The following is a 27,276-nucleotide window of genomic DNA, read 5'->3' as shown; positions in this document are numbered from 1 at the left end:
AGAAGAGTCCTTAGGGATGAAGACGTCTTTTTACAAATAACATTAAAATACATGCGCAAACTGACTTAGCAGTTCCTCCAATATTTCCTTCCCACTTTGACACAGACTGCTACATCAGAAAAGATGTCTTTTGCTGGATCCTCAAAATCACTCCAAATGCTGCCCAAGGAACTGTGAGCCCTCAGCCCCAAACAACAGATGGATAGGTTTCAAAGGCTGGAGTCTCCACTTTGTCTAGCAGCTATTTTATTAGTGCCAAACAGATGTGTGTGCAAATGCCTCCTGCTGGAAGCAATGCCTTTGATCCCTGATATCTAAACTACTCACTGGTGGAAGGAGTCAACAACCCAGGTTTAATAATGAGTTATTGTTACCCATTTCTTTCTTATTCCCTGGATACTCTCCAAGATGAACCAATGGCTTTGGTAGATCACTTGATAGATAGAAATAAGATATTGGCAGCTTCTACAAAATATTCCAGGCTACAGAAACTAAAATCTTCAACCTCTGCCCTTCCACCCTCAATGAAGAATGATGCAACACACTATTGTAAAAGGATCTGAAGATGATCTTGCCTATTAACAGATCACAGAAATGTGCCCTAAACCCTATTGATTTCTGGCCTTTATCTGACTATAAATGCTGCCCCTCTTGCCCAGCCCTGGGAAACACCTCGAGGAGTGGCATGATTGACCTTCCTGGCTTATCCACGTGACACGGTGCACTTGCACGAGCTTACAGAGGATTCTCTGCACATGACACCATTTCTATGCCAGAAAGAAATGTCTGTTTTGTATTGTGTGACTCCAGAGTGGCAATTCAGACTTGGGAACTCCTACCTCTGTCTTGCTTTGACAAGCAATATTACTGGGTGAGCGATCCAAAGAGCTTGCTGAGTCTCACACACAGGTCAGTGCCTTTGTTTAAACATTCAACACACTTCTTCCAACTGCCTGGCAAAAGGAATGTGTTTGGAGGTGTAAATGATTTTGACAATTCAAGTGTTGTGTGTTAATACACTGATCAAAACGCTGAGAATTTTCGGGTCAGGGCACATCTGTTCATCTCGGCGATCTTGTTAAGAGGTAAACCCTTCTAGCCTGGGAGACACCGAGGAAGCATTGCAGGGTTTCTCTGTCTGGCGGGATTCCTTTCCAGTATTAACTAGTGCTGGATCTTCACCACAGAAAGATTCCTATCAGGGCCTTAAGCATTAAACAGAGACCTCAGCAGATGAGTGTTAAACCAAATGGGACCGAAAAGGCCAGAAGCGCCTCCATGCCGTTTCCCAGCCTCAGCACTGATGAATGGCGAAAGTTGACAGCCATTCATCAACATGGCTAAATGAATGCAAGGCATTTAAACAATGCTAAAAGAAGGAGCAGAGTCATGGGGCCAATCTGCAGAGCTATTCTTGCTCATGTGAGCTCTGGGTCAGTTCCCTGCCTATGCTGCCGATTCATTAGATAAATCTGGGCATTTCTGAGGCTAATGGGAGTTTTCCTGTTGTCTGACGGGAGTTTGGCTTTAAAGTGTCATTGCCTTCCCTGCTTAGGAAATATGGATACTTCTGCTCACTAAGGAAGCTCCCTTTTGGCTTGCACCGTCTAGGATGTAACAAAAAGCTAAATCTCCCTGCCTGGGTGCAATGCAGCTTGTCTATCAAGAAATATCCCTGAGAATAAACACTTCTGTTGAGTTGCTGCACTTCATTCCTAACAAAGCAGAACAATTTGCATTACAACTCAGTTGTTTTAGAAGACAATGGGTGAAATCTGGAGCTTGACACCTGGCTTTCACTCAGTCTGTCTTCTGTGGGACTATCGCCAGCTAAAGAAAGGACGGGAGACAGTGTAAGATGCAGCAGCAACCAACAGTGCATTTTTACAGTGCTGTTTGTCCAAAGCCTTCAGAGTGAGTATATTTATAAACTAAGGTAAAGCTCAAAAATCAGTTGAAATCTCTGCATTGACCTTAAGTAGCTTTTGGATCAGTGACAAAATAAGGAAATATGCGGGTTCTGGAAAATCCTAGCATGTAGGCAAGAAGAATACTCTGGTTCCTCTTGAAGGGTAAGAGGAGGAATGGAGGGACAGAGGTGAGATGGCTTGTCTGCTGCTGCTTGGATAATCTGAGACTGACACTAGATAAATGCATAGATCTTTTAAGTACTGAGCTTGGCATGAGGGTGTTTAGTTGATGTGAAAAGGGATAAACTTCAAAATGAAAATTCAAATTGCTTCAAGAAACTTTTCAATCTAAAAAAATCCCAAAGTCTCATGTGGATTTGATATAGCATGAATTAAGGAAAAACTTATTTTAATTGAAACTAAAAAGCTCTCTTGACTATTCTCTCTTCCATTTCTGCCTTTCCCCTCCTTTGCTGTCTTTGTAGCTGTTACATTTTATTTACAGATAACTGGGAATGGAACATAAATAATCCTAACTGGAACTCTAAAGAAATCAGTAATTTATGAGTGTATTTAAAATAATCTTGCTTAGAGGCATTAATGATGGATGGATGGATGGATGGATGGATGGACGGACGGATGGAATGGGTGGCAAAAGCTACGTTCTGACTTGTGGGGTGAAAATATCTTAGATTATCTAGATCTGACCCCAGATTTTCCTGGTATAGAGAAAAAGTAAATCCCCAGACCTAAAATCAAGGAACAGACTTGCTCAAGTGTTTTGTAGAAGATTGACCTGCCTCTGATCACAGCACTCAATTGATTCAATTGACAAGTCTTTATTGACTTTAAAATAACTGAAAATATAGATCCTTGTTTCAGTTATGGAGTGTGGTTCCTTCTTTTGGTATTAGAAATATAACTTAACTGATCATATATAATGTAACTGGTAATGTAATTTAAGTGGGCATGATGGGCCAGAAAATGACAGAGGAGAACACAGAACTCTGGTCAGATGACTAAAGTTACAGCACATTTTGAGGAAGGGGGTGTTGCATTTTACCTCAAGTGTTGCCTTCCCTTTCCTGGGAGGTGTTTCATCCATGCTGGCTGATTGTTAGTTTTCCCGTCCTCCCCATGGGCAGATCTGTGGTTCTCACCTCTTGACTATTTGCTTGTAGGTTTAGCAGTGCATCTCTGCCAAAAAAAGCCTTCTGAATTTCCATTTTCGCTTTTTCTCTTTCAGTCTACATAGACATAGATGTAACTTTTCTCACTTAGCTTCTTTCTGTTGATTTCTTTATTAGCAAGTATTAAACTATAGAGAAGTTTGTATTGAAGTCCATATGGCACATATGATAAAGTTGTTTCAAGTGGCACTGTGGACTAATCACTTTCCAACTGTTCTCCACTCACGAAGAGCAAAATCAGCTCTGCCTGTATTCTTAGCAAATCTCTCCTTGCTTTTATTGGCAATGCTTCTGTTTTGGCAGCAACCTGTCAAGTTTAGAGCTGGCAGCCACAGTTTTTTCGCATTCTCAGATGGAACGTAGGCAACATGTTTTCTATGAAAACACCCTTCCTTCTCTTCATTAGTGCTTCCAACATTATTGTTCTCAGTACAGAAAGCAAACATTGGTAGCTTTCCCTCTCTCAACACTGTAACTTGAATGGAACAGGGCTGAACTGACATGAAGTTTTTGACTGAGAAAAAAATGTTCAGTGAAGAAACAACAGTCAAAGTCCCGCTTAGCAAGGCCAGAATGGCTGAGTCTGGTATGCAAGTGCATATCAAGTCTAAGAGTCGTAAGCTGGCTTTGAATGAACTGCCAGGTCCACACTGTGCCATGCAGAGAAACTCGATTCAGAGTACTGGAAATGTTATGGTGTGTTAGCTTCACTGCACCATGTTCCATTCATGTCCCATGCATCTCTTTCAGCTCCACAAACTGATCCTTAGAAACATATTTCACAGGAGGCAAAGCAAGTCAAGTCTAAGAAGTTGGGTTTCTTTTTCCACTTGGTATAAAAAATGTGGCACACATCTGAAGCATCAACAGGATCAGGTTACTCTTTGACTGAGAAGTGAGCTTGTCCCTACAATCTTTGTTTAAAACCCATCTGGCTCCCTGTGCATCTCACAAATTATTTAAAATCAAAATCCCAACAGGGACTTTATTTTATCCTCCTAGATATCTGTTGTCCTAATGTGTCTATCCTGTGAGTTTTCTACCTTTGGTCCCCTCCTTGCAGGAAGGTTGCCAGCCCAGTCTTTACAAAAAGACCTGGGATGGTAGCAGTCCACTTCACAACTGGCAAAAGATCTGAAAAAAGATCTCATAACATCTTCCAGCACTGTTGCTGACTCTCTGTGCATCTCACAGAGCTTACAAAAATCAGCTTTGCTTATGGCTTCCATCTCCCTAAGACTCCTAAAACTGACTTTTGAATTCTTGCTCCACCCTAGCGCCTAGGACATTTGGTACTTTAGGGAGGAATTCAATTCCCCATACTCACACGTGAGGATTTGAAAAATAAACTGGGAGGCAGTGAGGAAGTTTATCTCTGCTGCGAAGCTCAGAGCCCTTTCTCTTGCCCACCCTGGGGTTAGGATGGATATCCCAGCCTCACTGAAGAGTAACGCAGCTGTTCACACTTGTGCTTCCTTTATCCCTCCAACTGGAGCCTTTGCCCCCTCGACACAAAGCACTTCAGTGACTGCAATCATTAAAGGCGTTGGAAATAGGGTTTGAGACTTATGCAAACTCCTGCCTCAGGTGTCATGACCAACGAACCGATCAAAAATGCCAGCTCCTCTTAGAATGCCATCCCTGAATTCATACCCCACGGCAGATCTGTCACACAGTAGCCAAACATGTTAATACAGCTGAAGCCTTTAGCTACACTTGTACCCTCAAAACTCAGTGGAGTTGCTGTCATTCTCCAACTGTTCAGTGGCCTAGATGAAATTAGTTAGAAGTCTAAATGCAGCAGCTAATAAAGACACTGTATTTCCATCTCAGAAAAAGCACCACCTCCCTTTGCTACCAGATGTCCTCCTTGGCAGTTTGAGTCAATGAGGAGCTAAGTGATGGAGAATGAACCCAGTCTCCAAGAGGAGGCCTCAGGCCCTGAATGCCAGCAGTTGAAACTGAAGAAGGGAAGTTCTCTATTGCTGCTCCCTACTGGGGCTTGGAGTTGATGTCAGTTCCTACTGATGGCTGTTTGGCACCAGAATCTAATATAGTTCCTTGTGTGAACTGTCCCCTGCTCAGGAAACTTCTTTCCTTGGCTCCACACAGGTCTCCTGGAGATCAGTCTGAGGGTGGATCAGCAGAGCAATCCCATCAAGAATTGCAGGGTCTGAGGCCAACTGATAAGTACAGCTTGTGGATAACCAGATTTTGGGGAGAAGAAATGCATGCTTGTTACTACCAGAAAGAATTAGACTGGGAGACCAAACTCAGCTGGATGGATTGTTCTCACAGTCCAGAGCTCCCACAGAAGGAAGAAATCAAGCAGGAACATTGTCTACAACCTCTTCTAGAAGTCTGTAGATACGAAAGCTTGCATAGCTTGAATTCAGCACCACCTTTGACAGCAAAAGTGCTCCCCTTCACTTTTACTTATATAAAGTGCTTTTACTTCATTTATACCAACAGCCCTAAATCAGATTGCTCCAAATGGTCAGCTCTGGACTGAAAGAAGTACTTTGGGAGCTGGTTACAGAAAATCACACCTCTGAGAACCTTTTATGCACTTTTCCCCTGTACTTCCAGCTGAGGAGCTTTCCCAGGTAATCCTTTCTCTGTGCACTGTCCCAAAACAATAGCAGATGTAACAAAGTAGACAATCTCAGAGAGCTGGGGCTGTTCAGCCAGGAGAGGAAAACACTTTGGGGAGACCTTAGAGCACTTCTAGTACCTGATGAAGGGGGCCTAAAAGAGAGCTGGAGAGGGACTTTTCACAAGGGCATGTAGTGAAAAGCCAAGGGAGAACAGCTTTAGACTGAAAGGAGATTTAGATTGGATATTAGGAAGAAATTCTTTACTCTCAGGATGGTGAGGCACAGGAACAGCTTGCCCAGAGAAGCCGTAGATGCCACATTCCTGGAAGTTTTCAAGGCCATGTTGGATGAAGCTCTGAGCACCCTGGTGTAGTGGAAGACCATGGTGAAGGGGTTTGGAACTAGGTAGTCTCTAAGGTCCTTTTCAACCCAAACCATTCTATAATTCTGTGAAAGTTTACAGACCTATAAGTGGCATGGAAGATGCAAAATCTCCTCCAATTTCACCAAATGAAGAACATGGCGTTGGCAGGTGGCGGGTGTCAGGATAGCAACAGGAAGTCCTCTTTCAAAGAATATGCAGTGACATGGTGGAAATCCTTGCTACAAGACACACTGAACAAAAGAGTGGGCAGGACATCCAAAGGGGACTGGACAATGGAAGAGAACCTATCCAGACCTACTAGGCCTGAAGGCATCAGCTGTGGTTGAACCAGACACACATTGCAAGAAGACTGGGAAAGGGGCCTGGGAAATGTTGTGGTAAACTTTCCACCTTTCCTATAGTCTTACCTTGGGATCTGCAACTTGTCAATGGTAGAGACAGGACTGATCTTTGTTGAGACACTCTACAGCTACTTCTGTATGAGGTGCATACTAATGACACTGGCAAGGGTCAATGGGACTCGGTGGATCTTTGAAGGAGCTCATTTCCAAGTCAGACAGCCCGCCCTGGCCAGCATAGGTGGAGTGGGCTTTCCCTGTGGCCATAAGACACAGGAACTGAAGTGGCCTTTGACTCTGGATTGAGGAAGACATCCAAACCCACCCCTATAGAGCTGTGTAACAACTTTTACTGAAATCCACCCACAACAGCAACATGATGTTTTGGAGAGGCATTCACATTTCCAGCAGATCTACAGACTACAGAAACTGTCCTGGAATTAATGCAGCAGAGTCACCATGTTTGTTCAGGAAATCACCCACAATTTTACACAATAGAAATACCAGCGGAAATAAGATCTCCCTTTCCTTTATCATACAAATCCAGAAAGACCAGAAATGTGGTTGCCTCTTTCTGAATGTATTTTGAATTCCTCTAGAACATGTTGATTCAGAAGATATTGTATTTTTAATGTGGAGAAATCCTTCTTTATTTGGAGGACAAGAATGATTCTCAGATTTTAGCATCATCCAGATTTTCTAAAAAGTCTTTGAGTTTGCTGCATAAGACTTGGATTCTACCATTTCAGTTTTCTAAAACGATTTCTCCCATTCAGCCTACACTAACTCAAGATAAAATTGCTTCTGTGCAGTAGCCCAGAGACTTAAAAATGTATAAAACTGCCAAATGCATTTACCTTCATGAATTCAGCTATGTGATTTAGACTTGGGAAGGGCCTCATTCTGCCCTTCTCCTAGGTTTTGCCAACATAAACAAATTTTGCAGCTACTCTGTACCTGTTACGACAATTTAAAACACCCCAGCAGTCTGGAAAACATGACCATCATGGCCAAGAGACAATATACTGGTAAGACTGGTACTTATCATTGCCACGTTGTGGAAGTCAACCCTTTGCAGAGCAGCTGCTGCTCTCACCTCTGGTAGAAAAATGTTCTTTGGCTTTTGTTGTATATCACAGCTCTATGCTGGAATAGCGTGATGTAGTGATGGGCACAGTGACTAATAGTCATAGCAATTAAGAACTAGATCTTTACAAGTCTGAATGGCAAATTTGCATATCTTTTGCCAGAAACATCCGACGAGACCGCTTTCATATTCTGTCAAAGATTAATCCAGGGTACAGCATCCAAGCCCAGATTTCAGCCGTGCCTTATTTAAATAGCACATTTAAGCAGCAAGATGTGCAAGTTGCTGTCATGCCCTATGCTTCAGGAGACACGCCAAGAGGGCTGATGCTCGAGTGCCGCCCTGCATAAGCGGCTTGCAGGGCACTAATTAGCGGCGCTGCAGAGCCCCGCGCAGCGCTCCGCGGCCCCTCCGCGGCTCCGCCCGGCGCGGCAGCGCTCGGCCGCCCCCTGCGGGCCCCCGCCGGCGCCGCAGCCGCTCTTTGTTCGCGGCGCGCAGGGAACCTCCGCCAGCTGGTCATTTATTGATGGGTTTTGTCCCGAACTTAAAAGAGATTTAGGCATCTTCCTCGGCTCCTGCCTTCTGTTGGGTGGAAGGGTTCCGCCCTCCCGTTTGTTCCACCCGCGTCGGGCCAGAGCTGGGGGCCAGGAGGGAGTCTCTGACCACAGAGGGGCTCGCTTTTGCCTCCTTCCCACCCTGCTCTTTTACCCTAAGAGCCAATTGCTGAGGGTGCCGAGCAGAAACATGAGAAACGTGGCACCAGGGTAGGTTTAGATTGGATATTAGGAAAAATTTCTTCGCTGGAAGGGTGGTCAGGCATTGCAACTGACTGTGCAGGGACCTGGAAATGTTCAAAACCATCCAGAAGTGGCACTTGGGGACATGGTCTTGTGGTGAAGATGGCAGTGCTGCACCAATGGTTGGAATCAATGATCTCAGAGGTCTTTTCCAACCTTAACAATTATATGATGCAATGAAACTGTGCCCTGTGTGTCTTTTTTTAACCCATAAATGAACTGCGATGTCAGAACACAAGGATGACTTGAAACCTCCTTTTTCCTTGGGTAGCAAGGGAAGCACCTGGGATCATCTTCTTCCACTGCCTAGATGCATAAATTTCAAAAGAGTTCTTTGCTGCAAAACCCAGATTGTGTTACTGTCCCTTCCTGGTATTATTGAGTGAGGGTCTTCTCTTGCTGACATCTTTTTTAGATGCTCTACAAGATCACTTTGAGAACTACAGTTCTTTGGAGAAACAAATTCCACAAGACCTTTGTGATTTTGGAACTCTCCCAAGGTGCAAATCTGTTTGCTGGAGAAACGCCCTACTACTACCTACAAAAAACCTCTTTGTGGAATTCTGCTTATTCACATAATGAGTATCCCCCACCTCCCAAGTCTAGAGCTAAATATACAGAATCCCATCATCCATGCATGCTTCCCCTGTTTTGTGCAGAAGCCTAAGGTACATCTACATGGTTCGTTAGATCATACTTTGGATAGCCCAGAGCTAGTGCCAGCCAGAGCCTGGCAGTCCATATAACACAGTCTGTGCCTGCCCATCAGGTCCAACAAGCAGGTCCTCATCAGACTTTCCATGGTGCTGTTACAGTGCTCCTAGGTCTCCAAACTTCTGATAATTTTGACTATGAGCTTCTACCTTATACTCAGCAACACTTGCCTGGTGTCTGGCTGTCTTTACACCTTCCTTTTTGAGGGGTGCTCCTAAATTATCACACTTCTTTTGTAAGAGCAGGACAAGAACAAATTTTTTTCAGTTTGGAGTTGCTGTTGAAAGTAAATTACTCCTGTGATAACCTGCAGCAGAGACAATTAAGAAATTTAATGGGGGGGTAAAACATACTGAGCAGAATACCAGTACTGCACTACATGGCACACCTGGGATAGAAATAGCTGCTGAAATCCATGAGGTTATCCTTACTTTTTGCATTTTGAGGGAATTGTGAAAAAGCTATCACTTGCCGAATGCCCTCTCTGCCTCCAAATCCGGAGTGCTGTTGCCTCTGCCAGACAAACCACCTGTAAGTGCTTCTGCTTGCTTCTCTGGGATCTTCATCAATCTCCAGAGCGAGGCATGGTCCAAACAAGTCTTTTGCATGCTGGTGATATGGCAGAGAATGAATGGTGTAAATGTCAAGATTATAAGCAGTACTGCAGCCAAATGATGACTGCTTGGAAATAAAAGAACCTACAGAGAACACATGGGTTCTCCCAAAGACAGTGTGGCTCAAGTGTTCAAGAGAGGCATTTAGAGGTACAAGCATTCACCTTTATGTTCAGCATTGTCATCTCTGTCCCAGTCAGTGCTGGAAGGCCACAGAGGCCAATCCTGCTTCTTAAGACTACACTGTTATTTTTATTTTTTTTTAATGTCTAAGATTTTACTATGTTTAAACACAGAGGTGGGCTTCATAAACACCTTTGCTCAACCTGAAACCCCTCTCAAACCTGAAACCCCCTTTTGTGATGAAAGCAGAGCTCCTACCCCAGGACGGACACTGGGCAATGTCTAAGTGATGGGAAACTGAGCAGGATTGAGAGTTACAGCAGCTTCTGGCCAAGAAGGTGTTGGTCACAGATGTGCACTTTGGGACATGACCAGGGCAGACATCCTAAGAGCAACTCTCCCTGCCAGAGATACATGATATGTGAGCAAGCTCAGATTTCTCAGGAACCTGAACTGCATCTGTTTTGCAACAGACAACTGTCCATCTAGGAAGGGACAGGGAATCAGCTTTTAACATCATTCGCAGTTCAGACAGAAATTCAGTATCCCCAAGCCTCATCTAAAATTGAAAAGTGCCTCCAAAGGAATTGTTTGTTGCTTTGTTTGCAAAAAGTGCAAACAACACATCAGAGAAGCAAAAATGCCTTGGTGGATTGTTTGGCTGCACACTTAGTCAGGGTATATTGTAATGAGCCATATGCTAGCTTTGCATAGTATTATGGGGTAAGCCAGCTGCAACGAGCAGCTGATTAGTCTGGTTGGAAAAAATCTTCATTTTCTGTAACAAGGGGCCAGCAAAGGCAAGCATTCTGGCAGATACTGTCAACCCTCTGACTGCTCCTGTCATCGTGCTGTGGACCAGATGAAGTTAAGAGATCAAGAGAACCTCTGCTTTATTTTCATCCTAAAGGAGGGACACCTTCTTAGCTCTGGACTTGTTTAATAATAACAGGTTTTATGAACCACAACCCTTTAATATTCTTGTGGAAGAGATTTCCACTCTTCCCACAGCTGCAGTCAGAGCTCAGTCTTTTGCCTTTCAGTGTTCAGCATTCAGCACAGCTGATGTGGTAGAAACGTCCTGTGAGGTGGGGGGGGAGGCCATGAGGAGATGGGAACCTGATGAAGAGCAAGACTGCAAAAATGGCAACAGGACTGCAAATGTCCTTTCTGGCCAAAATGCTGTCTCTTGCTATGGCCAAAAGCTAATGCTTACACAGGAGTCTCACAAGAGAAGGTAAATATTTCCTTCAGATATCTGCTTTGAACAGTTTGTCTCCTGAGGACTTTTCAGAGTCAGAGATGTTTCCTTTTCTAGATAAACCTCAGAGGAATTCTGTACTGTTTAGTACTTGTTGATCCTTCACTTGAAACCATTTATCTTCTGTCATCTACAGCAGTCTGGCTACAGAGTTTTGTATCTAACTCAGACTATCCACTCATGGATGACCTGAAACTTCCTCCATCAGGAACAGAACTTCTTTAGATCTCATCTGTGCCAAATGCTGAATGAACAATTTGTGTGGACACCTTTGAATGGGTAAGCAATCCCCAGCCAGAAGGTAGGAACATCAGAAGTTCTTTTAAGGTCTTTTTTAAAACTACTACTGCTTGTGTTTCCAAAGAAAAATTACTGGCCATTATCAGAATCTACTACAAATGAATATAGCAAATCTGGAAACACAACATCAGTGAACTAGAATGAGTTTTTAGCTCTAAAACTCTTATTTTACTTTTTTTTAACTATTATTTTAAATTTTTTGTTTGTTTGTTTCCCAGAGAGAAGAATAGCTTAGGGTTATCCCTTTGCATTTACATATATCTACTACTTTGAATGCTCTGGGTCATCATTACATACAGACAGAAAAGGGCAGAACATATCTGGAACAATTATTTCAGAAATGCTGAAAAAGAAGCCATGCAGCTGTCTCAGTTTTGAGTTGCCCAGATGAATTTGATGTGTAAGCCTCTAATGGAACAAACCCATGAAGCAGTAGTAACAGAGAGAGGGTTGGGAGCAATGTGGAAAAACCTAGAGGGCACCACATTTATGGCTGAGTAAGAAGCCTGATTTGCTCTCATTAAAAGAAAAATTCCCCACAGACAGGATTATTAAGAGTATTCTTATTTGATATGGTTATTAATGAGGAGGAGGAGGGAGCAAATTGTACATTAATGAACTTCACAGACAATAATTCTCTGGGAAGATCTGAGGGCTCCAGCAAGGGCAGATCATTGGCTAAGTGGAGTGCAGTACTATTGTTAACTGAAACCTCTAAATATTGCATCCAATCCTCTCCAAAACCACTGGCCTCATGGGACACTGGCCTTTCATTGCCAGTGAGTTTTTTTTAACTTGTCCCCATTGGCTCTTGTCCTGTTGGAAGGCAGCACTGAGAAGAGCCTGGGCTCCTCCTCTTCATTCCTTTCCATTAGGTTATTTACACACATTGTGAAGTTCTTCCTTGAGCCTTCTTAGGTTTAGGCTAGACAGTCCCAGCTCTTGGCCTTTCTTCTCATGACAGATGCTCCAGTCCCTTAATCCCCCTTCATGGCTCTCTGCTGGACTCAGTTTGGGAAGCAGCAGCACAAGAGGAGACAGCTCCCTGACAGCTGTTTTCCTCAGGCACAGGGCATTGTTGCACGGTGTTGATACCGGTAAGGCCAATGCTGTAACTTCACTATGGGACTGGAAGCTGAATCAGAGGTGTTATCTCAGCAGAGGCGTGGCAGGAGCAGAGCAGAGGCATCTGCTGGAAGGCAGCACCCCATGGAGGGGAATACAGGAAGCTGGCAGTTCTTAATTGCTGCCCCTATAGCAGGCAGAGCCTGGAGCTTGGGTGGCTGTAAGCAAGCAGGGAGCATAGGGAGGAAAACCCCCAGGCAGGAGTGCTGGACGTCCCAAGGGAGACAGAGATGAGAAGTGCCTGGGGAATGCAGGGTACACTCAGCAATTCGGGGGGCAGTACAATCCTGACAGGGAGACATGTACCACCTCCTTCCCTAGGGTCTGTTCACCTTGGCTCGAGCCAGGGAGGAGCTGGGTGTTGATGGTAAAGCTCCCTGTTACTGGACAAGCTGGAATAAAGCTGTGGTTGCCACAAAGTGTGGCTGAGCTGGCGAGGGTGGGAAGGGTGCAAGGGAGAAGAGTGCAGGGCTCCCAAACACAAGAACATGTCCTCCACATCTTAGCTGAGCAATAAAATGAGACAAGTGCAGTTGGGTGAACAGCAGAAAGGTCCTGACATTTCAGAAATCCTTTGCTGTTTTGCCTTTAATCAATCTGTACTAAGCCTCAAATATGAAAAGAAGTGCTTAGGGCAAAGGTGAATTTCATTTTAAGAGTAAATTGCTTTGATGATTGTCGATTTGCCAAGATTTTTTCAGCACAGAAATGGTATTATTTCCCAGGCTCCTGGCATGGTCCTAAAGGTCACAGCTCATGACAACTCTCTTCCTTTCTATTGTTCATACAATAAAAGCTACAAGCATAAAGATATTGCTGCTGCTTCTCTGTACCGCTACGTTAAAAAAGTCTCAACAATGTAAGTTTTTTCATGTTCCTGGAGCTTTATTGTAAAGGTGTAATGAAAATGGACCATGAAAAGATCATTACCATTTTGCAAGATGCCTATTTCACTTGTATTTATCTCCCTTCCCTCTTCTATGCAGTAGAGTTCATGCTCCTTCCCAAACCAGTCCCATTACTTCTAAGTGAGAACTTCTACCCCATGTGGGCTCTCAAAATTTTTTTCCATAAAATACACTACAACTATAGTTTTGTGGAAACTGGTGTAACGGAGAGAGGCACGTCCTCACCAGGCATTAAATCAAAAAGAGTAAGATTTGTGTGGGTGCCGAACTGACCTCTAGTGGCACCTACACAATAGCCTTATGTCAGAATGTCAGATTCGGCTTTTTTTTTTTTTTTCCCCAACTATCGGCAGGTAGGCTATGAAGCATCATTACAGAATATTTTGGGGTCCGCTGTGAACTGACAGAACGTAACCCTGTGGGTACAGCTTCCCACGGTGCAAACCCGCTGAGCGCACACTGTGACTCCGCTGTGCCTTGCTGGATGAACCTGGGCGGCGGAAGCACAGCTGCTGCGTGGACAATGCCATGAACGGGGAACACCTCGCCAGCAGGGACCCAGGGCAGCCTTCTCGCCCAGCTCGCAGGGCCAGCGTGCTGCCCTGGTCTAACCAAGGGTGCAGAGGCAACACCTCTGTGCCCTTTCCCCTTGCCAAGAGCTGTGCCCAGGTGTGACCGCAGGAGGCACATCCCCCACAGTGCCGAGCTCCCTGTGAGGGCCGGCCCGAAGCCCCTCACGGCGCTGCCCCCTCACGCCCCATCCCAAACCGCTGAATCCCGTCCTGCGCGCCTGCGCTGAGGCCGCGCGCGTTTCCGCTTCCCCGCCGGGCGCCCGGGAAGGCAGGAGGCGGCCGCATCGCGGCTGCTCTCCCCGGAGCCTGCGCATGAGCGCCGCATCGCGCCTCCCGCCCTTCCCTCGTTTCCCTCCTCCTCCTCCCTCTCCTTCTGCTCCAGCTCCGCGAGGGCCCGGCCGCCGCTCCGCGCCCCGCCCCGCCCCGGGAATGCGCTGCTCGGCGGCTGCTCGAAGGAGCTGCGCGGCGGGCGGGGAGCGGGATGGAGGTGGAGGAGGCGTTCCCGCTGGTGGGGCAGATGGGCCCTTACCAGGTGTACCTGTGCGTCCTGCTGGCCGTGCTCCTCCAGGTGAGAGGCCGCTCTTCCCGCCCGCTCCTGTCCCGAGGGGGAAGCAGTGCCGGGAGGGGGATGCTCTGGCTGCGGTGGACAGCTGTTCCCAGAGTGTTGGCTGGATGTCCCTGCGGGGAGTGCTGCCCGGTGCGAAGGCTGGTGTGGGAGGGCTTCTGCTGAGGGCTGCTGTGCCACTAACACGTCCTCCCCTCTGGGTCTGTCCTGCAGCAGCGTGCTGCGCTCCTGGGACACATGTGACCTCTGCCCAAAGGCAGCGCTCAGTTGTGCGGAGTGAATTTGGGGAAGGCAGCTGATGCTCTCTGCGCCGCATTTCCTGGGCGGTTACGCCTTGTGCCACTCTGGAGCACTTCAGGAGCTGGTCAGGGGAAGGGCTGGCTGAGGTTAAACTGAAGTTTCCGTGACCTAGACTGGAAGACGTGGAGTTCTCTAAGAGGCTCTGCTGGGAATCCTGCGCAACCTAGAGTTAATGGGCTAGGCTGGGAATTTCTAGGTTGCATGTGGCTTGATTGTCACTGATAAAGTGACAGGTGGCCACTGATACCTCTGTGTGCAGAAGCTCTTGTGTAACCAGCTGACAGGTTGTGATTGCTTATGGTGCTTTGATTTGCCTCGACTTAACTCTTAGAGTACAGGGGCAGTGTCACTCCATTAGGTACTGGATGAGGCCCTGCATTTTGGATGGTCAGGTTTGTGAGATACAAACCTGGAACTCTCTTAAGTTTCGTGATAAAAGTGGAGTCCAAAATAACAGGAGAGTGCTAGAAGAGAACACTCTTCTAGTGCTCTAGAAGAGACAGGCTCTCTGGAGAGAGAGTTTCAGAGCCTGCATGCACAAGTGATGTGCTCTGCTGCCATATTTGTCACCTTTCAATTTCATTTCATCTCGTGCATTTTCCTGTGAGGACAGGAAAGGAAGACAAGAATATCATGTGAACTGTCACAGTCAAGCATAGGACTGAAGTATGGTTTGAATCTGACAGAAGTCTGGTTTACCCCATGTTAGCATCAAAAACTTCGTTGTCATGAATTCAGCTAGGCTGGCAGGTGCTGGGTTACTTCCGCTGTCGCAATTTAATAGTTGCAGGAAGGAAGAGGGGATCGTAAATGTCCTCCCTCCTCTGCTGACCCGTTTTGTACTAATCAAGAACTTCAGTCATGAGCTGTGAGACTGAAGAGGTCCTTTCATGGCACCCCCTACTTCCCCTAGACTGACCAAAATACTAAGAAGCTTTATGAGATGACCAAAGAAGATTAAGATGCCCGGTCCTGTTGGATGGGAGCTCTATACTTGGTTGAAAAGTTTTGATGATAAACAGCAAAAGCTTTGTAGGTTTCTATTTCATTGTACTGTTTTCTTTTTTTTTTCTTTCTTTCATTTATACTGATTTAGCTGATTAATTCATTAAAATTAGACACTGCTTATTCTGCTGGCCAGCAGGCTAGAAAATGTATATGTTCACTGAAGATTAAGAATTAAGGAAGCAATAGTTACTTCTTTTTCCAGTGCTGGTCATGTTCTGGAATGAACTGCAAATCATGACAAGTGCTCTTGTGTTTCCAGAATTTTTAGTATGGGTCATTTGTTCGGTAATGTTTGTATTATTTTGTTTTGTTTTTAGTGGATTAACTTGCATTTCTCACGGGAAAAGTAAATAGAAGAATCTTTGCAAATTCTGGAACTAATTCAGAATAAATAAAGGAGGATAGCAGATTTGCAGGTGTGCAGGTCTGCTTTTTTTCTCCTCATGTTATCTTTAATTCTTGAACTATACCAATGAGTATCATCCTCATTCGTAGGCTGATAGCCTGATTCGTAGGCTTTCTTTACTTCAGATCTTGCAGACACAGGAGTCTGTAAGGAGTTTAGATGTGAAGCTTGGCGTCTTTCAGTTCATGAGTAGATTTGGACTTATTCATCTGGTTCCTGCTTGGGTGGTTGATTGCTCTTTGTGTTCCTTTATTGGTGCCAAGTTACATAATGTGTCACTGGGAAGTACGGGAGCAAGACTGAAGGCAGGTTCCACGACTGGTGTTAATCTTTTGTCTGGTTTATCATCAGCCTTTGGAGGATGGACCCAAAGGTAAGTAATGTATCTTGTGTGTGTGATGTAGAATGTTGATCTAGGTAATCATGGGCTCCTGTAGTGGATTAGATGCAGCATATGGCAGCAGAATGAGAATTCCTGGTAGTCTATATCACTGGCTGTGCCATGATTATTCCATTTTGTTGCTAGTTTCCCTGTCCCTTTCCATGTGCTCCCTCAGCTGGCCTACATTTCTTTGTTGGCCTGTTGGTATAAAAAATATTTCTACATTCTTAAAGGTAAGAACACCCAATGTGTGAAAATATTTGTCCGCTGTGTCAAGTCCCTTCATCTTTGTAGCCAATATCCAGAGCTTAGACTGCTTTCCCTTCCCAGTGAGATTCCCAGCAGGTGCACTTGCTTTTCTTGTAGGCTTTTATGCTTTTTCATCTCTGCATGTTATTAATCTCTTTGAGTTTCATACTGTATAAGTATTTTCCTTCATTTTAGTGGGTTTTTTAATATAAATTTCTACAGTAAGCTACTACCACCAAGTAGCCTTAGTGATATACCAGTGTATCTGGTCTCTGAATTCTAATTACAGACATAGTTTAGTTCACAGAACTTCTTTGAGTCAGGCTCTGCCAAACACTTTTGTCTGTAGGGGTGAGACTTACACATGAGTCAATTTCAGGTGAGCTTGAATGAACTGGTACTTGTTATGTGGAATGAGCTTACTGACATTCTGGCAAAAATCTCCAGGTTGCTTTTAATTAGAAAAATGTTTTTCTATGTTATCAGTGTAAAACTAGATTAAGTGTGAGTCTTGTGTGCTCCTTCTTTCATCTTCCCTGATTTCTATTATCCTCTACTACCTGCTGCTGTTACTCATTAACCTGCTGAGCTGTTATTATATCAAGGTATGTCTGGCTTATTCACTACCAAGTTAATAGGAATTTGGAAGATTTTTTGGTGTATTCTGTAGCAATAGTTGCTGACTTTATAATGGACTGACAATAGCTGACAACAGAGAAATGTTTTTCCAAATGACATGGAATTACAGAAACACCAGACTTAACCTGAAGAATGTGAAGACTGACTAATGATGTGAAATTAAGGCTGGATTAGTCTTGCATTGGTAGTATGTCTTTAAGAAAGTGAGGAAGAAACAAAGGGATCTGATAACTCTTAAAATACTTAGGACTTTATTTTGAGCTTAAAGTAAATACTTGATACCTGTTGATTACTGGAAAGGTTGTCGCAACGTTTTGAAGAAATTATACTGAAGTATTATTAAAGAACAGTCTTTTGGTGTTTAGTGTGTGTAGCAATGTGAGACAAAATCCCACACCATGATCAGATGCTTGAGAGCACAGAAACATACTTAAAAATAAAAGGTTTCTTTGTCTCTTGTGGTTCAACATATCTGCTTGAATGAGTCTGGCCTGTGCCAGTGAATCGGAGCGACAGGATTGCCCAAGCCCAGACAGAATGGAGATGTGCTCTTACTGTGTCTCTACTAAAAGGCTTTAAAAAACATGTTAAAATTCAGAAGGGAGTTCTTGTTTGCACAGCTGAAAAAGCCTTTGCCTTGAGTAATGTGCTTTGCACAGTAATATGGATAATTACCAAGGGTGGTTGTTCCCATCCATCTTGGGAACTCCTTACTAACTGAGGGGAGGATGTAAAAACAGTTAAGATAGTTACATCAAGTTGCTATGATGAATGATACCTGTGCCTTAAACTGTTTGTGATGCAGTGCAGCTGTAATGAGTGGTGTTGCTAACGTCCCTTTACTGTTGACAGCAATATCATGTAGGACTTATGTCATTACAATATCCCGGTGCAGAAAGATGGTCTTTAATCATCCCATCTGCACAAATGTTTTGAGGGAAAGCACATTCTGGAGCATGTGGCTTAAGTACATTCCAAATCTCTAGAAATAATTCAGAAGAAATAGTGTCTGTCTTCAGACAGGATGCAGATGTGATCCCCTATGTAGCCTTGCTTAACTGTTTCTTGACATTTCTTATTTATGCCCTGTACATACTCTGCCTCTTTTAATGGCATGAGACATCACTCTGTAGTTGCAATGACAGTAATGAAATAGTTGGTCAGTGAATCTTTTAATACTTACATTTGCTTGAATTTTTTAAACTTTTCTTTGAACCAGCCAGAATTGATTGTACACTGAACAGTTTATTCCCAGTCCTTGATGATGTATGCTATTTGGACTTTATCTGAATAGGAAGAGCAAAACAAATTGGAAATGTAATGAAAAATTTAAAATTAAGAAAGGAGAGGGGTATTTTACAAATTGCATTACAGCTCTGTATAGCATGCTGCAGTTGTTCCAGGGGCATCATGACAGGTACGGTGTTTCCCCAAAGTTACTTGCACTGTAACTTAGACACAGTTCAAGTACAAGTGTCTGTAAGGTAAGTGAGCAAGGTGGCAGATATAAAAAGGATTTTCAGAATTTCCGTGTAATCTTTTTTGAGTTTGATTTCCTCAATGTTTGTTTTGTTTTCTGTATGTGGGAGAAGTATGAGTTTTAAGTCTGTCTGATTCTCAATTAAGCAGTTGCAGAATGTGTGTCAGACATGTGCAGCCACTTCCGTGGAGGAGAGATTTCAAATGTGGCATGAATACAAACATAAGATGTAGGGATCCAAGTGTTTTTTGAGGAAAGCTTTGTATTCTCACATCTCTTTGTGCATTGTATCCTACTCAAAACATGCTTATGCTGAAGGATGGTGTTGCTTTCCATGTAAATATGATGAAGGCTTGTAGAGTACTTGCATCACTGAATATAAATCCTTGTTCTGGTATAGCATACTCCTGTTTCGGAGGACAAGTAAATGAGGTGGGTGTGAGTATGTAAGCTATTGATGCATAAAGATGTGCTGCTACTCATTTAGCTAAGAATATTTCCATCTGAAAGTTGATGGAACTGCTAAGTGAAGACAGATCCTACCATGTACTTCAATTGGATGGGGCGAATCTTTCAAGAAAAAAAGGTAGTTCTTGGTTCACACGTGGCATTTGATTTCAGTGGCGCTAACCAACAATCCTTGGTCTCTTTGGCCTTCTTTCAGATCCATAACTAACTTCCTTAAGAGAGACGATCACCTGCCTTTAATGTTATTATATTTATAACCTTAAAAATATGAATGCAGCTGATGCAGACATTGTAGTATTTTCTGCAGAAAACATGAAATAAGAATTCTGGGCTGTGACATGCCTTATTAGCAGTGGGGTCCTTAACTCTCAGATAGAGTGCAGAAGTCTGGATGCTAACAGTTGCCTCCTTACTGATTAATTTTAAAAAGCTAACTTGCTTCTGTTTTTTAAAAAAGAATCCCTAGTGGAGGGAAGTTAGGAATATGTCATCAGCTACCTACGCCTTCATCTTCCCTTAAAGTTATGTTGTGTCTTAATCAAACTAGTGCATCATTCACACACATTTATCTGCTTTACATTTATCTGCAAGAGTATGGTCAGAGCAAGCTTGAGGAGAGAAGAAATGTGAGCTGTAACTTCAAGACCTTACCTTCTTTAGCTGTATCTGAACTGCAAAGCACATGCAATTGAGCTCATATATGGGTGTTTTTAAGTGCCAGTTGCTGGATGTTCTTGCTCTTGTAATGATTACAACATTCACTGTGACACTAAACCAGACATTCTGTGCATGTCTATCTGTCTAAACACCTCTGCTCAGCTTCTGCAGTTTAACATACAAGGCTGACTTCAGCTTCTGTGCAGTTCAGTCCAGGAAGATGCCTGTTGAGTGTGCTGTTGTGAAGACTTAACAGAACTACTGCTGATGGGCATAGCAAGAAGCATGAGTTTTGGGAGAGGCACAGAGCAGACATTCTGAAGGCTTACCTACAGAGGGAATGTAGTAGAGTATTTTGCCTGTTTAAAAAAAAAAAAAAAAACAACAAAAAAGCAACCCTAAAAGCAAACCAAAATCCAGCTTTCTTTTTTTAAAAAAAGAAGAAAGGTGGCTGCATGGTGTGTAGAGTGAAGTTGTCAGAAGGAACTTGCTCTGGGGCTCTTTGCTGGATCTGTGGCTGAATGCCTTGGTTTTTGCAAAGTCTTTTTAACAACGGGGAATTGAAGGTGCCTGCAGGCACAGTGTCAATAGTGATTGTCATCTTTGTATGGGCTGTGGTACATATGGGGAGATGTTTTCAAATTATTAATAGTGAAGTTGTTATTATGTAGAATATTTGGTGCTATGGGATCATATTTGGACTTGCTGAAGCAATCCCATCTTCTGCTGTTTGCCTTTCAGTGTGGCAAACTACAATCCATCTAGCCAGTCTGTCCTCTAAGCACCCTTGGAATAGCAGCCTGGGAGTTAACAGGCATAATTCTACTGGGTAGCAAACACTATGGGTTAAAAATATTTGTATTATGACACATTATCTCCTCTTCCTTCTTTTCTGCCCCTGTGTACACACAGTCTCTAACTTGATGTGTTTTGTAGGCAATAAATTACCTGTGTTTTTCCACTAGCAATATCAAGGCACTCCTCACTGACACGTCTCCATTTTAGTGGCTCTAAATTCCTTTCCTCTTGGGTGAGAGAATTAGTAGGTGTGTCATTGAACTCAGAATAGTTGTTTGCCACTTGCATGAGATAGTTGCTCTTTATTTTTGATAAAGTTTTGTGTTCTCAAGTGTCTTTCTTATTTTAACTGGAGTAGTTAATATAACTACTTTAAGACAGTGCTTCTTGTGTATTGTTTACATTAAGCAAAACCTGTTTACTTTTTTCAAGTGTTAGCCCAGTGGGACTGGAGTCCCTCTGGAGCAATAACATCTGTTTTCTAGGTCTTGTGTGTTTACAGTATGATCTCTGACTAAGTTTGCAGTTTAACCTGGTTAAACATAGTGTTTACCTGGTCATTTTCCCAATCATGGTGGGCTCAGGGTGAAAGGGTGTTAAGAATTTGCCTTGGAAGGCTCGATGAAGGTTTTGAGATCCTCATATAAGGAAAGATGGAGCGAGTGTGTGTATAGCTTACAAAACTTTGTGGTGTGATGTTTAGTTACTGGTGTCTTAAAAATGTATAAATACCAGGGCCCTTTAATATCTTTCCATTTGTAAACCCTTGACAGACTTCTTCCTGAAGACGTTATGCCTTTTTACAGTAAATTTAAGAGTGCTGAAACAGTTTTGTAATTCTTAATTATTTTTCTGAGCACTTTTAAGAAGTCATTCAGGGAATTCTGAGGCCTGTAGGCTGTAAGCTGAAAATCAGTGGTTTAGCAAGTTCCACAATGAAACTGGAAAAACATATTTTTTCAGTTCTGGAGCATCATACTACTATTTCATGCTCTGAAATAGTAGTAAACAGAAGACATTTTTCAGTTTAAAAAAGCCCATAAAACACAAGTAGATCTAATTGCTTGCCCTCAGACAGGTCCTTAAAATGAATAAATAAACGAAAGTAGCTTATACAAATGTCAGCATTGTCTTTTAGTCTGGATACTTAAACAAAAACTTTGGAAGTAATCACTAAATTAGCAAGTTAAATGCTTTAGCCAAGAGTATGCTTTTGTTATAGTCTTAGCAGAACTGCCTCTCTGAGACCAGGATGCTCATCCAATATTCCTTGGCAGTGTCCCAAAATGTCATGCAAAGATGAGGACTTTGATCTCTTAAAATACTGCCTGTGACTCAGATAAATTTATAGCCAACACAGGCTGGAAAGTACGGAGAGAAAGAGGGGCAAACATGAAATGTAGACAAAACAATAATCGTGCTTGTGGAAGCAGCACTAAACCCTGCCTGATACTTGTCAGCCCATAGTTCCTGCTTTTTTTTTGCCAGCAGTTGCTGACTTTTTTTCCTGTTACCCTATAATACCATTGGGATGATCCACTCCTGGGCTTTGCATTGTATTCGTAAACTGGAATAGGAACTTAGAGCATTTCTTTGCTTTATTCTTTTCTAAGTCCTTTTCCTCATAAGAAGACTGGAGTGGCACTTTTGATGTGATATTGGTGAAACTATGTAGCTGGTACTTGACTGAGGAGTTGTGGCACTTGATTGCACATTAATGTAGTTTGCCTTCCTTGAATATTCCTATTGAAGCAGAGGTAGTATTGATAGTTCTTGTTGTAATTTTGGTTCATGTGTATTGCCTTGGTTCTTTAACTTACCAGTCCGTGAGCTTTCTTTTTGCCTTGTGTTTCTAAAGGCAGAAAAATAACTTCATTATTCATGTTCAGAGATGTGTCAACCTGTGATGTGAGTGAGGGTGCTGTGTTCTCCTGGCCCTGTCAGACAAAGGTGTGTACACAGGATATGTTGCAGAAAGCTTGTACAATGAAGGTATTTGCTCTTCAGGCACCATTGTTTGCCTGTGGAAAGTAAAGCAGCCCTTGTCTGTGTATGGCAGCAGTCACCTGGCTCATGGGCACCCAGGCTGAGCAGGAGAGCAAACCCCTGCTGCTGCCACTGCCCACCAAAATAACACTGAGAACGAAACAGAGCTGAGGGGTGTGTTTGGATATTTGGAACAGGAGGGAGAAGCTAGAGGGACATTTTCCACAAATCAGTAGGAGGTGAGGCTCTAAGAGTTATGGTCTGCTGTGCTGTGTTTGTCTCCATTGTGGATGTTAAAGAATTTCTAGGGTGAAGTTATTTAAGGTTTTGGACAGACTTTGGACTTCTTGCTGTGGATTCTGGAGGCCAGCAGTTTCAGGCTTAAAAACTCGAAACTGTGTAGGTTTTCTCCATTTGTCTGCAAATGGGAAATACTTCCTGTCAAAGTGGGTCTGGCCTTGGTAAGGACTTGAGATGTCATGTTCTTCTGCACATGGTGATTCTTCGCTTTAACCACAGCTTTTCCTGTCTTACAGTGTTCTCCCTCTTACCATGCCACCAGGAAGGGAAGGATACTTTCATGGAGCAATGTGTTGCCAGCAGCAAAGAATAATTTTGCGGCAAGAAGACGTTGTAGGGCTTTTCTACATAGGAGTTATTGAGGAGAAAAAATAATGTGGATTTAAAGCCAAATCACCCTTTGGAGATGATTTGGAGCAGATGAGATCATCAGATTTTCAAAAATTAGGTTGCCCTCCAGCTTTTCAGCTGCTTGCCATGGGTTTAGAAGAAATTACTCTAATCCTGAACTAGAACAATCTCTTTATCAAAAGCTTCTGCCAGAGCAAGGTCGTTCATTGTTCTTCCTTAATTTCTGTCTTTCCTCAGGGTGCAGTTTTAATGTTTCTGTATTGGAAAGGTCAGAAGTTACTGTCTTGCTCATTATTTTGTTCAGCAATGAATGCTTCCACTGATACTTGTCTAGAATGACCAGGCTAGTTGAGAATTGCTGATGAGCTGACTGAAAAACTGACTAAAAACTAGAAAGCTCCTCTTCCTAGAATCAAAGTCTCACTTTTGTTTTTTTCATTTGTGCTTCATAATGGGTAAATTATGAGGTCTGAAAGAGTTTCTTAAATTATTTTTGTGCTCATTTCACTATACACAAATGAAACTTTAAATTCATTCTCCCTCTTCCTTGCTAGTCTTATTCGAGGTTCTGCATCTTTCTTGGATGTAATTTATTATGAAAGCAAACATCTGGAAAGCTGGTCACTTCTATTAATATTAAGTTAATTTCAAAATCTATTAGTGAAATAGCTTTAACTGGCTAACTAAAATCCCTTCTACTTAGCAGGGAACATGAAAGTTTACAGGTTATTAGGGCATTGCCTTTTAATAAATTCCTTTACACCACAGTCTTCTAATTTAGGCAGACAATAAAATTTTAACCTAAATAGAATATTGACAAATAGGAGAAACTTCAACTAATAGAACTCTAAGCATCTCATCATTAGTGACTGGGAGCTGGTGCCTTTCCCCCTGTACTTGGTATTCATCCTGATTAATACAGATCAGTGCAGGGAATTTGGTAGGGAACTGTTAATATACATATAGAGCCAATTAAAACATTTTATGAACAGGAACTATACACTAAATGACATATATTTGACTTGATTTGGGTTATAGAACAAATGAAAAATCAAGGGCTTTGTTTGCCACAATGCATATAATGTAGTCATTTATATTTTACACAATTGTTATATAACATTTCTATTTGATTTGTTACTGTTTTGTGTTGTTCACCAGTCTGCACAAGTATGTTACTAATACTAAATGCAAGCATTTAGAGTTCTTAAGGGAGAAATCTTCAGATTCATTAACACAACTCTTACTTAAATGAAAGCTTTATTTTGTAATTAAGTCTAGAGTTTCCTTCGTCAATTTTTTAAAATCACTTCTAGAAAATGCTTCTGACCTTAAGAATTGTCAATGAATTTTGGGGGGTGTTTTGTGGGCTTTGTTTTGTTTCCACTATGACATAGGGTTTACTGTACCTCTTATCCAGAATACAAGGCAGGTGCCCACTAGGAAAGAGAGTTTTGTGTCAGCAGTGATTCAGTGAACTTGAGTATAGAACAATACTATTTGATAATATCAAAACACATCTCCATCTTCATGTGGTTTGCTGAGTGCACAAATCAATTGAAAGTGTTTCTATCTTTGTGATATCCTTAGTTGCTGCACCCACTAGGATGTCAAAGGCTGATTGTTGGTGGTTTTATATTGAAAAAGCCCTGTAGTGTTTCTGCATGTGCCTGCAATCACTTATTTTTCTATTCAGTTTTCTGTAGCTGGTTTCACCTCATGCAAAAATGAAAAATGTTATGTTTTCCTTCTTGAAACCAAATGCCTTGAGGATTTAGCTTCTTGACCTACTTCAAAAGTATGCTTATTATTTCAGGACAAAAGCAAGGATGTTATCACTTAGCCCTGGCACATAATTGTCTGAGTGAGTCAGTGTAGGGGGATGCACCACACATCATGACCTGTAATTCTCATTTCTCAGTAATTTCAAGTTGTTCTTGAGAGTACTGTATCCACACATCCCTAGCAACATGGTCACTCAGCTTTTTAAAACCTCTTTTCCCAAGTGATCTTAGTCATTGCCTTCTTTCCCAGATGAGTTCTTTTGCTTTTCATTGTTGTCAATCTAGTAGTTGTTCTTAAATAATAACAGTTAACTGGGTTTTTTTTCCAAATTTCTTCTGAAAATGGAAAATTGAAAGAGAATTATTTAAAAAAATATTTATCTACCTCCTGCCACTAAAGTAGCAGTTTATCAAGTAGAATACAAAGAGGAGCTAATGGTAAAAATTGCTTTCAGAAAATAACTCGGGGCTCTGTTTTAGTTTAGTAATAATTCTCATTTAGATCTGGGTGTAACTGCAGCTGCTCAGCTGCTCAGAGCAATATTATCTGATGTTGCTTGCATCAGAATTCAGAGGTCCTCAGGCTGCTTTTTTTGTACCCATGGTTCTCCCGGTTTAGTGAATTATTTGTGAAGCAGCCTTCTGAGAGAACGCACTTCCTGTGGGTATGTTCTCCCCAGGAGCATGGGGAGGAGATGCTGGGAGCAGAGCAAGGACTATTCAGGAGGCACCTAAGCAGGGTTTGAAGGATGGAGAGGCATGAATAAGGGTTTTTTCTTGTGAGCTTGAGATAAAGCAGTTTTATTTGGAGAGTGTGGGGCTGTTACTAACAGTGCCTTTTGTCTCTCTGAAGACTTTATGATCCATCTTCTCTTGCAAATTTGTGCCATTTCTGTGTTCAAACAGGTCTCAAACCATGGGGTTTTGAGCTGTAGTTATAATGTGACCTATGAATATTCTTCTCAGCAAGCAGCAGCAGCCCAGCTCTGGATCAGACTTGAAATGTGTGGGTTTCCAACAGTTCTCTTTATTCTTTCCTAAACAAAAGTGACTTGATCACTATTTAGACATTGTGTGTATCTGTTATTATTTAGGTATATTAAAAAAGCATGTGTGTTGTTCCTGTCTCTTTTAAAAGTAAAACAGGTCCACAGAAGTTAGAAAGCCAGCAAGGAATTCATTTTGTCAGAACTAGGAAGGATTAGATATTAAAACATGAGGAGGAGATCTAGCCCAAATACCAAATTAGAGGAGCGAGCAACACAGGTGGAAGGAGAGGATAGAAGAGTAATATATTGCATTAAAGAATAGGGGTTTTCTCCTCCTTGGCACATCTAATAGCTGTAGGAATGTGCCCCCTGTTGACAGAGTAACAAAACTATCCTTTGTCTCCTAAAAAAGTAAAAAAGCCCGGAAGTTTGCCTCCTCAGTTAGGTAAAAAGACACCTCATAGGACCTTGGGAACTTCACCTCAAACTTAAGGACAGCCAATTGGACAGAATCCAGAAAGTCCCACCTAAGCAATTTACTAGAAAAAGAAGAGAGCAAAGGAACTAATCGCTTTTGTGATGTGTTTTACCAGGAACAAGAACCTCTTGCCCTGGCTTGGTTTTTCTTTGTAACGAGCTTTGTTATTTTGCCTTTTATTAAAACTTTTCTGTTTCCAGCACTGCCACAGAAGCCATCCTGCTGATTTTATGCCACCTGAGGTGGCTGAGCTATCTTGGGTGTGATATAAATCTCCAAGAGCTTATAAGACCTGGCTTGAGGAGACGCTACATCAAATAGCTTTTCCTTCATCCATGATCTGAACCTGCTGTGGGTGGGAGTTTGGGGCTGTCTGACTGAGGAAAAAGGTGTCAGGAGGGAAACTTCTCTCAAATATCCCACACATAAAAAGTGCAAGAACCACTTTGTTAGAGCTGTGGTTCTTCAGTGTGTGCTGTTTGGTAGATAAGGGCTATACATGGCATCTCATAGTGGTA

General features: G+C 42.7%; 1 protein-coding gene across 2 annotated transcripts in view; it reads left to right on the top strand.

Moving 5' to 3' along the window:
* The first annotated feature begins 14,252 nt into the window (after positions 1–14,252).
* SLC22A15 (solute carrier family 22 member 15) overlaps positions 14,253–27,276 on the top strand; it is a 40,975-nt gene continuing 27,951 nt past the window's right edge. For both annotated transcript variants that reach the window (XR_011680138.1, XM_071433290.1), the window contains exon 1: positions 14,253–14,489. Coding sequence is in view for 1 of the 2 variants with exons in the window: in XM_071433290.1 (XP_071289391.1) it covers positions 14,403–14,489 (87 nt within the window). In the remaining variant the exon portion in view is untranslated. The remainder of the gene's footprint in view (positions 14,490–27,276) is intronic.

The sequence above is a fragment of the Agelaius tricolor genome, unplaced genomic scaffold (assembly GCF_023055355.1).
Source record: "Agelaius tricolor isolate 1412-34295 unplaced genomic scaffold, bAgeTri1.0.p SCAF_9, whole genome shotgun sequence".
NCBI classification, from domain to species: Eukaryota; Metazoa; Chordata; class Aves; order Passeriformes; family Icteridae; genus Agelaius; species Agelaius tricolor.
The sequence above is the reverse complement of the archived record's forward strand: the minus strand, read 5'-3'. Positions and strand labels throughout refer to the sequence as shown.